We start from the raw sequence: 11,340 nt of genomic DNA, 5'->3' as shown, positions 1-11,340 counted from the left end.
ATTGGATAGTAGGTAGCTAGGGAGGATGTGAGACAGCTACATATAGGGCTTTGGCAGTGAGAGAAAAAAACGGTTTTGTTTACTACAAAATAGCTGCTGGCACAACATCCCTAACGCATGACACTACCAACATGGGGTCGTGCCTTGTCTGGCATGTTTGTTGTGTGACTGTATGTGGCTTCCTGTCCATTTGCTAGGAGCTACAGGTAGTATGTGTGTGTGTCCATAGTACCTCTGGCCCAGTGTGAGGTGATAGATAATGGCAGGGCTATGTTGGTTACATTCACTACAATGAGAAATGAGAAGATTACCAGGACAGTTGGATGTGACATGACACTGAACTTTAGCCATGGCTGACCCCTGACCCTAGCCTGGCTGGGTCATACAGCTGTCTGAAGGGCATGACAGATTAGTATATCCCCATCATAGTCCACATATCTTAATTTTACAGGATCAGTGCAACATTTCAGTATATCATAAACTGCCTCTGACAACCACCATCCCAATAGACATACAAGTCTATTGTGCTACAAAACAAACCCATTCAATTCCACTGTGACTGTGGTATTTTTTCCTACTCCAGATTAGAGCTTGATGTTCTGTTGGGCTGCAAATACAGGAACACATACTGACCAATGAACAAGAAAATATACAACCACAGTCTTGCACAATACTGTGCCACACAATGCATGTAACTGGGGTGTGTGTGTGTGTGTGTGTGTGTGAGTGAGAGAGAGCCCAGCGATGTTCCCTCCCCACTATTAGGCTCTCTATAAAACACCAGTTAGACAACCAGGTATTTATAGACATTTAATACAGCTCTCGAAGAAGCTGCTGCTGGGGGTCATTCACAGCCTTTACACACACACACACACCTTGTCACCGTCCCTTTTTTTTTTCACATTCACAGATGGCGTGCTGTCTTATGTGGATGTCTCCATCAAAGACGCAAGAGCACATAGGCACACATTTAGAGAGAGAGAAAGCGAGAGAGGGAACAGCGTGTAACACACTGCTAGTGTGGGGCTCAACACTGCCATCATCTGGTTGTAAAAGGACAGTGCCGGTCCTGAACCATTCCATCACATCATAACAAACACTTAACCAAATACCTGAGCAGCACCTCCCACCTGAGTTGACAGTGAAATGGCACAGGTTCAACCTGACTGCACACATTAGACTTGCCTAGCTTCAGTGAAGAATAATAGGTCAAGAGGTGGATGAGGAGGACACGGATTTCAGAAAATAACCATTGATTAGACACACCATGCTCTTGTGATCTCTGATACAATTCAAGACTCTCACACCTGGACTCCCACCCTCAACAAGGATAAGCTTCACACCCGGGACTTGTAAACAGTTCACAATTAGTCCCTCGCCTTCAGATCGAAGAGAAAGGAAGAGGTGGGGAAAAGGTTGGCTTATTTGGAGAAAAAATATACTGTATTGATTTGGTGTGTGTGTGTGTGTGTGTGTGTGTGTGTGTGTGTGTGTGTGTGAGTGCATGCCTCCGTGTGAGTGTATTGATCTGCCAGGAGAGAGAGAAAGAGGGATTTGAGGCGATATGATTGCATCCTACATCCTGCAACTTGTTACTGGGCAGAATAGTCTAATTAGAGTCCAGAGGAGGGCTTTTCCCCAGCAGCACTGTCTCCCAGGGCTTTTGATTTGGCTGCATTCTCAAATCTGACAAATTAAAGCATAGGAGGGAGATCAGAGAGTATAGTGCTCCTACGGGGTCTATCCTGAATATATCAATTAGTTCATAAATGATATAACGAAACACCCCATTTATGAGGTTAACCTATGCATTTTGTATCATTTCAAAGAACTGACTAAGTTCTGTGTTGGATGGAAACGTTATCTATAAAGGTGGTAAATTGGGAGCATATTCAGCGTGCGGGCCTTTCGGTTCTTCTCTCTTCTTTGGCCCAGGGGAGAACGACTGCCCCTTCTCATTGACGTCATGGAAGTTTAAAGCCGACTGCTACTGCAGGTATAATTAGCAGAAAACAGGATCCCCCATTATAGTGAATGGGAAAATGTCAATCTTTGTGGTCAATCATCGTGTAAATAAACATTTCCGAAAACATTCATGGTACCAATAATTGCTTCTAATACACCAGATGTATGTCCTTGAAACGATTATTTAAAGATGCTGCTAATGGCAGCATGCAGTACCCCGGTAGGCCTTTAACTTGAGTTATGCTGCGTTTAGACAAGGGATGAAAAAACCGTCATACCAGTCAGCATAGCGGGACAAGAAAGCAAGAAAGACGGTGATGGCAAAACCAAGCCAGCACGACGGGTATACGTTGCTATGGTGATTTCAGTAAACAAACAGTGCAAATCAACATCTGGTAGAAAACAATGCTTCAGCAGATGGCAAAAGTTGAAATATTTGAACTCTGGCGGCAAGTCCTGTCTACCGTGGCGGCTGACGGCATTCACTGCCAGCCTCAATGGCATTTACCGTCTTGCTCTCATTGAAAACAATGACATCCGGTTTGACGCCTACCTCGTACCATGTAAACGCAGGATTACTCAATGAGAGGGGGCAGCACTGAGCTAGCTTGCGACATCACTTCCTCGAGTAGCTCAAACTCCACGTTATGTCTCCATGAGACGCGATCTTAACGGGCTTAATTTGACTTCAATGATCTACGGAGTCTTCACATAGAAATGAATGGTGTCACGTGATGGATGGTTTGTCCATTCTTTTAACAGTCATGCTTTGGCCAGTTGTAGTGCAGGGAAGATGTCAGTTGAATTGAGACACAGCCAACAAACTCCCACCTGGAAGATTAATCTATCCTAAAATGACAGCATCCTAATGAGAAAGTATGTAGGAATGGAGGGAGGGAACCAGAGACTGATAAATTACAAGATAAGCACTGTGGACCATGTCAGGCATCTTCATCTAGCCTTTCCTTCTTCCATCCATCCATCTTGCCACTAGTTACCTCGACCGTTAAACGTTGACATACATTCTGTACACCGTATCAATCCATCTCGAAAATCCCTGCACCCCCACATCAACGTGTGGGGGATCTCTACATGTGCCATATCAGCCTTTTGTGTGTGTTTACGGATGTTACACTGGCTGCTAAACTAGAATCCTAGTGGGTACATACTTAGAGAGCACCACTACTACACCACTGTGGGCTAATCTGTGATGTGACCTACAGAGAGCAGAAACCATCCTGCCCCTTCCACACAGCCAGGAAACACGTTGCTCATACTAGTTACACCACACACACACACACGATACAAACCAGCACCCAGACACACATCCAGAGAGACTGGCATACTTCCTCTCTAATACCCCCAGTAGAGACTGGGCCTGGGTCTGCACTGGGGTATTCAGGGGTGGGGTGTTGGTCTGGATGCTGGCTGAGCCTGGGGGGCTTATCTCTCTTCCTCTTTCTGCCAGCTCCTAGCCTTCCTAAGCCCATACCCACAACTGCTGGGCCGTTGCCATGGAAACTACCTTATCCCCATGGCAGCCGAGACATGGATCGGAAGGAGAGAGATGGAGAAAGGGGAAGAGAAAGCAAACATGAAGGAGAGGATGAGAATAGAGCAAGGGCTAAAAAAGCCAGAGAGAAATTATTGTACACTGCCATGGGGATAAGGTAATACACTGCCTTTTTTAGCCCTTGCTCCAGAGCAACACTCTTGTTTATGCAAATGTAGCTATCCGTCTAGGTAATTACTCCATATCTGCTCTTTATTTAGGGTACACTCACAGACACCACCTGAACCACAGCACTAGAACAATATGGGCATGCTGTGCTGAACTATGCTACGCGGCCTGGTTTACACGGCTAATTGCCACTAGGACACTGTTCTGAATGATGTGACACTCACTGATCGGATGACTGACTGGAAGGGACCAATTGCATCAGCTGTGGGACAGGCAAGTGTGTGTGTGTGTCACCTAGCTAGTTGATGAATGCTGGGTTGAACATAAATAAATAAAAATACACTACATGGTCGGGCAATTAGCCCTGGCTCGCAGTCAGTGTTCCAATTCATCCCAAAGGTGTTCGATTGGGTTGAGGTCAGGGCTCTGTGCAGGCCAGTCAAATTCTTCCACACTGATCGACAGATCATTTCTGTATGGACCTCGCTTTGTGCACGGGGGCATTGTCATGCTGAAACAGGAAAGGGCCTTCCCCAAACTGTTGCCACAAAGTTGGAAGCACAGAATCGTCTAGAATGTAATTGTATGCTGTAGCGTTAAGATTTCCCTTCACTGGAACTAAGGGGCCTAGCCGGAACCATGAAAAACAGCCCCAGACCATTATTCCTCCTCCACCAAACTTCACAGTTGGCACTACGCATTTGGGCAGGTAGCGTTCTCCTGGCATCCGCCAAACCCAGATTCGTCCGTCGGACTGCCAGATGGTGAAGCATGATTCATCACTCCAGAGAACGCGTTTCCACTGCTCCAGAGTCCTGTGGCGGAGAGCTTTACACCACTCCAGCCAACGCTTGTTATTGTGCATGGTGATCTTAGGCTTGTGTGCGGCTGCTTGGCCATGGAAACCCATTTCATGTAGCTCCCGACGAACAGTTCTTGTGCTGACGTTGCTTCCAGAGGCAGTTTGGAACTCGTTAGTGAGTGTTGCAACCAAGGACAGACTTTTTACGCGCTATGCGCTTCAGCGGTCCCGTTCTGTGAGCTTGTAATGCCTAGGCTACCACTTCGCGGCTGTGCCGTTGTTGCTCCTAGACGTTTCCAATTCACAATAACAGCACTTACAGTTGACCGGGGCGGCTCTGGCAGGGCAGAAATTTGACGAACTGACTTGTTGGAAAGGTGGCATCTTAAGACGGTGCCACATTGAAAGTCACTGAGCTCTTCAGTAAGGCCATTCTACTGCCAATGTTTGTCTATGGAGATTGCATGGCTGTGTGCTCAATTTTCTACACCTGCCAGCAACGGGTGTGGCTGAAATAGCCGAATCCACTAATTTGAAGGGGTATCCACATACTTTTGTACATATTGTGTATGTCATTATGACTGCTGGATCATTTACCTCTGATAATTAAGGATGGAGGAAAGGAGGGTGTGTTTTACAGGTAAAGCAGTACCACACAGAGTTACCATCAATATCCTCTCTCTCTCTCGTTAGGATGTAATTGGAGGCTTTTTCCCATTGCCAGATCGATCTGACAGCGGAGGATAAACTGCTTTCATCCCTCTGTTCTGAGGGACAAACATGTGGCGCATCGTTGATGAAAGACAAGTGATCTGTCTGTCTTTGGGCAGAGTCATTAATATTCATACACACACACCACACACAGAGAGAGACAGAGAGAGAGACACACAGACAGAGGTCACGATGCACACCTCATCAGTGATGTTCTGCCAATTAAGGAGAAGAGGGAAGCCCAAAGAACTGACACACACACACACACTGTTCACTCACCAGTATCTTGGCCAGGACACCGTCATCGTTGGACTCCAGGGTAACCACGGCCTTGTCCGTCTCGATCTCACAGAGCGCATCGCCAGCCGCCACCGCCTCACCTGCAGGACACCAGCAACAGTCAGACCACTTAGAATGTCTAAGACTAATAATTTGAGAAAGGAAAAACGTACATAAAATAAAAAATAAAAAATGGTGAGCGAGAGTAGAATAGAAAGTCAATTTCTAAGGGATGCTATAACCATAGATTTAGAACTGAATTGAAGAGGGCGGATCCATAAGCGCAGGCGAAGGCTATCAACGATCTGGAAAGATTCTGTATGGAGGAATGGTCTTCTCCAATCTCATAAAACATTTGAGAAAAAGGCTCAGTGTCGTTATCCTCGCAAGGGGAGGGTGTTATAGTTTTGTAAAGAGGGGTCCAAATAATTTTGACACCCATCTTTTTAGATACAGTACCAGTCAAAAGTTTGGACACACCTACTCATTCAAGGGGTTTTCTTTATTTTTACTATTTTCTACATTGTAGACTAATAGTGAAGACATCAAAACTATGAAATAACACATATGGAATCATGTAGTAACCAAAAAAGTGTTAAACAAATCAAAATATATTTTATATTTGAGATTCTTCAAATTGCCACCCTTTGCCTTGATGACAGCTTTGCACACTCTTGGCATTCTCTCAACCAGGTTCACCTGGATGGTTTTTCCAACACTCTTGAAGGAGTTCTCACATATGCTGAGCACTTGTTGGCTGCTTTCCCTTCACTCTGCCATCCGACTCATGCCAAACCATCTCAATTGGGTTGAGGTCGGGGGATTGTGGAGGCCAGGTCATCTGATGCAGCACTCCATCACTCTACTTGATAAAATAGCCCTTACAGAGCCTGGAGGTGTGTTGGGTCATTGTCCTGTTGAAGATGGGATGGCGTATCGCTGCAGAATGCTGTGGTAGCCATGCTGGTTAAGTGTGCATGGAATTCTAAATAAATCACAGACAGTGTCACCAGCAAAGCACCCCCACATCATAACACCTCCTCCATGCTTTACGGTGGGAACTACACATGCGGAGATCATCCGTTCACCCACACCGCGTCTTACAAAGACACGGCGGTTGGAACCAAAAATCTCAAATTTGAACTCCAGACCAAAGGACAAATTTCCACCGGTCTAATGTCCATTGCTCGTGTTTCTTGGCCCAAGCAGGTCTCGTGTTATTGGTGTCCTTTAGTAGTGGTTACTTTGTAGCAATTTGACCATGAAGTCCTGATTCACACAGTCCCCTCTGAACAGTCAATGTTGAGATGTGTCTGTTACTTGAACGCTCTGAAGCATTTATTTGGGCTGCAATTTCTGAGGCTGGTAACTCTAATGAACTTATCCTCTGCAGCAGAGGTAACTCTGGGTCTTCCATTCCTGTGGTGGTCCTCATGAGAGCCAGTTTCATCATAGCGCTTGATGGTTTTTGCGACTGCACTTTCAAAGTTCTTGAAATGTTCCGTATTAACTGACCTTCATTTCTTAAAGTAATGATTGCTTATTTGAGCTGTTCTTGACATAATATGGACTTGGTCTTTTACCAAATAGGGCTATCTTCTGTATACCCCCCCCCCCCCCCCCCCACTACCTTGTCACAACACAACTGATTGGCTCAAACACATTAAGAAGGAAATTAATTCCACAAATTAACTTTTAAGAAGACACACCTGTTAATTGAAATGGATTCCAGGTGGCTACCTCATCACGCTGGTTGAGAGAATGCCAAGAGTGTGCAAAGCTGTCACCAAGGCAAAGGTTGTCTACTTTGAAGAATCTCAAATATAAAACATATGTTGATTTGTTTAACACTTTTTGGGTTACTACATGATTACAAAATGTGTACATTATCTTTGGAATGTTTGATGGTAGGCTACATCTCTAGAACGCGGTTGTATGGGAGGCTAGGAAATAGCTAGGAATACATTTACATCTGCGAAGCAATGAAAGAAGACTGCAATTAGGAAGCACTGCTTCCCTCCACCACATCCATATATGCATACATTACACCTATTATTATTATTATTATTATTATTATTATTATTATTACCTACAGACACACAGACAAACAGGAGAACAGCAGCAGTACTGGGTGTAAAGGAAGGGGTTCTGGTAGATTTGTATGTTCTTCATAATATTGCCCCATGTCTCTACATTTCCCTATGGGGCTAGAGAATCAAATCTAAAACCAGGGAGGGGTGATATGTTTTATTAAAAAGAGGCCATTTGTTATTGAGTGAAGACAAGGCAGAAGAGGAAGATGAGGTTGGGGCCTATTGGGAAGGGGTCACATTGAGTCAGTCTTTATTTTCAACAGGCGATCCTAGGGTAGAAAGGTCACCTCGGGTCAGGACAGTGACACAGGGAGAAAGAAGGTACAGTGGCTTGCGAAATTGTTCACCCCCCATGGCATTTTTCCTATTTTGTTGCCTTACAACCTGGAATTATAATGGATTTTTTGGGGGTTGTATCATTTGATTTACACATGCCTACCACTTTGAAGATGCAAAATATTTTTTGGGGTGAAACAGAAAACCTGAGTGTGCATAACTATTCATCCCCCCCAAAGTCAATACTTTGTAGAGCCACCTTTTGCAGCAATTACAGCTGCAAGTCTCTTGGGGTATGTCTCTATAAGCTTGGCACATCTAGCCACTGGGATTTTTGCCCATTCTTCAAGGCAAAACTGCTCCAGCTCCTTCAAGTTGGATGAGTTCCGCTGGTGTACGGCAATCTTTAAGTCATACCACAGATTCTCAATTGGATTGAGGTCTGGGCTTTGACTAGGCTATTCCAAGACATTTAAATGTTTACCCTTAAACCACTCAAGTGTTGCTTTAGCAGTATGATTATGGTCATTGTCCTGCTGGAAGGTGAACCTTCGTCCCAGTCTCAAATCTCTAGAAGACCGAAACAGGTTTCCCTCAAGAATTTCCCTGTCTTTAGCACCATCCATCATTCCTTCCATTCTGACCAGTTTCCCAGTCCCTGCCGATGCCACCACCATGCTTCACTGTGGGGATGGTGTTCTCGGGGTGATGAGAGGTGTTGGGTTTGCGCCAGACATAGCGTTTTCCTTGATGGCCAAAAAGCTCAATTTTAGTCTCATCTGACCAGAGTACCTTCCTTCCATGTTTGGGGAGTCTCCCACATGCCTTTTGGCGAACACCAAATGTTTGCTTATTTTTATCTTTAAGAAATTGCTTTTTTCTGTCCACTCTTCCGTAAAGCATACTTCTGTGGAGTGTACGGCTTAAAGTGGTCCTATGAACAGATACTCCAATCTCCGCTGTGGAGCTTTGCAGCTCCTTCAGGGTTATTGTTGATCTCTTTGTTGCCTCTGATTAATGCCCTCCTTGCCTGGTCCGTGGGTTTTGGTGGGCGGCCCTCTTGGCAGGTTTGTTGTGGTGCCATATTTTTTAAATATATGTTTTTAAATAATGGATTGAATGGTGCTCCGTGGGATGTGCTGCTTGCTTGGTGGTGCCCCTTGCTTAGTGTTGTTGCAGATTGGGGCCTTTCAGAACAAGTGTATATATACTGAGATCATGTGACACTTAAAGTCCACCTGTGTGCAATCTAACTAATTATGTGACTTCTGAAGGTAATTGGTTGCACCGGTCCTATTTAGGGGCTTCACAGCAAAGCGGGTGAATACATATGCACGCACCACTTTTCCGTTATTAATTTTTTAGAATTTGGTTAAACAAGTTATTTTTTTTCATTTCATTTCAACAATTTGGACTATTTTGTATATGTCCATTACATGAAATCCAAAAAAAAATCCATTAAAATAATTACAGGTTGTAATGCAACAAAATAGGAAAAAACGCCAAGGGGGCTGAATACTTTTGCAAGGCACTGTACACATCCATACAGGGAAACACCATCCTCAGCTCCAATAGCCTGCCTAGTAAAATATCACCTCAACTTTTAGGAAGAGAAAAAGGGAGAATTGTGGGAGAGAGGGTGGTGGGAAGATCGGACAGGGTGTGAGGGAAATAGTGGGCAGGGGTGGGAGTGAGTATTGACCTCAGAAGCTCCAGAGAGCCGGGAGAAGGGAGGACTAGAAAGGATATTTGTGTGTGTGTGTGTGTGTGTGTGTGTGTGTGTGGTTTTAACACCAGATGACCCAAGGGGTTAGCCGGTGTTAAGGTTTAAACAGTCAACCACCTGCCCCTTTCACCTCTTCCCCACTGGAATGGCAATAGGCTTAAGCTACACAATGACACACACTTACAATGCAAGGGGATGGGCAGGGATGTAGTGCTGCCGTACCGCAGGGGAGCGGCGCGCCCTCACTTTTTTCAATTTGAGAATACACGGAGCTGGTAAAAATACACTGCTCAAAAAAATTAAGGGAACACAAACAACACAATGTAACTCCAAGTCAATCACACTTCTGTAAAATCAAACTGTCCACTTAGGAAGCAACACTGATTGACAATAAATGTCACATGCTGTTGTGCAAATGGAATAGACAACAGGTGGAAATTATAGGCAATTCGCAAGACACCCCCAATAAAGGACTGGTTTTGCATGTGGTGACCACAGACCACTTCTCAGTTCCTATGCTTCCTGGCTGATGTTTTGGTCACTTTTGAATGCTGGCGGTGCTTTCACTCTAGTGGTAGCATGAGACGGAGTCTACAACCCACACAAGTGGCTCAGGTAGTGCAGCTCATCCAGGATGGCACATCAATGCGAGCTGTGGCAATAAGGTTTGCTGTGTCTGTCAGCGTAGCGTCCAGAGCATGGAGGCGCTACCAGGAGACAGGCCAGTACATCAGGAGACGTGGAGGAGGCCGTAGGAGGGCAACAACCCAGCAGCAGGACTGCTACCTCTGCCTTTGTGCAAGGAGGAGCAGGAGGAGCACTGCCAGAGCCCTGCAAAATGACCTCCAGCAGGCCACAAATGTGCAGGTGTGGGGTGGCATTTCTTTGGGGGGGGCCGCACAGCCCTCCATGTGCTCGCCAGAGGTAGCCTGCCTGCCATTAGGTACCAAGATGAGATCCTCAGACCCCTTGTGAGACCATATGCTGGTGCGGTTGGCCCTGGGTTCCTCCTAATGCAAGACAATGCTAGACCTCATGTGGCTGGAGTGTCAGCAGTTCCTGCAAGAGGAAGGCATTGATGCTATGGACCGCCCGTTCCCCAGACCTGAATCCAATTGAGCACATCTGGGACATCATGTCTCGCTCCATCCACCAATGCCACGTTGCACCACAGACTGTCCAGGAGTTGGCGGATGCTTTAGTCCAGGTCTGGGAGGAGATCCCTCAGGAGACCATCCGCCACCTCATCAGGAGCATGCCAAGGCGTTGTAGGGAGGACATACAGGCACGTGGAGGCCACACACACTACTGAGCCTCATTTTGACTTGTTTTAAGGACATTACATCAAAGTTGGATCAGCCTGTAGTGTGGTTTGACTCCAAATCCAGACCTCCATGGGTTGATCAATTTGATTTCCATTGATACATTGTGTGATTTTGTTGTCAGCACATTCAACTATATAAAGAAAAAAGTATTTCATAAGATTATTTCATTCATTCAGATCTAGGGTGTGTTATTTTAGTGTTCCCATAATTTTTTTGAGCAGTGTATTTCTGGAAAATAAGCTCTAAATAAATAGAACGAAAAACAAAAATATGTAAGCTATAGCCTATAGGTAGGTAACGTAAATGGTGTTTTTTTCCCTGTCTTCTCGCTCTCTGGCGGTTGTGCGAATAATGAATAACTGTTGGCGTGTGTGCAGAGGCCCGTCGGTCGGAGGCTTGACCACTTCGAGCGGGCCAAATCCGACGTAACAAGAACAGGCACAGACAGAAAACTTCACCATGGGTTGCTAAAATGGCTGTCC

At 45.4% G+C, this 11,340-nt stretch overlaps 1 protein-coding gene across 1 annotated transcript in view; it reads right to left on the bottom strand.

Moving 5' to 3' along the window:
* pdhx (pyruvate dehydrogenase complex component X) overlaps nucleotides 1-11,340 on the bottom strand; it is a 75,516-nt gene that overhangs the window by 48,852 nt on the left and 15,324 nt on the right. The window contains exon 3 of the mRNA XM_084171879.1: nucleotides 5,439-5,539. Coding sequence (XP_084028005.1) covers nucleotides 5,439-5,539 — 101 coding nt within the window. The remainder of the gene's footprint in view (nucleotides 1-5,438; nucleotides 5,540-11,340) is intronic.

Source organism: Coregonus lavaretus (genome assembly GCF_964263955.1).
Source record: "Coregonus lavaretus genome assembly, chromosome: 11".
Classification (NCBI taxonomy): domain Eukaryota; kingdom Metazoa; phylum Chordata; class Actinopteri; order Salmoniformes; family Salmonidae; genus Coregonus; species Coregonus lavaretus.
The sequence above is the reverse complement of the archived record's forward strand: the minus strand, read 5'-3'. Positions and strand labels throughout refer to the sequence as shown.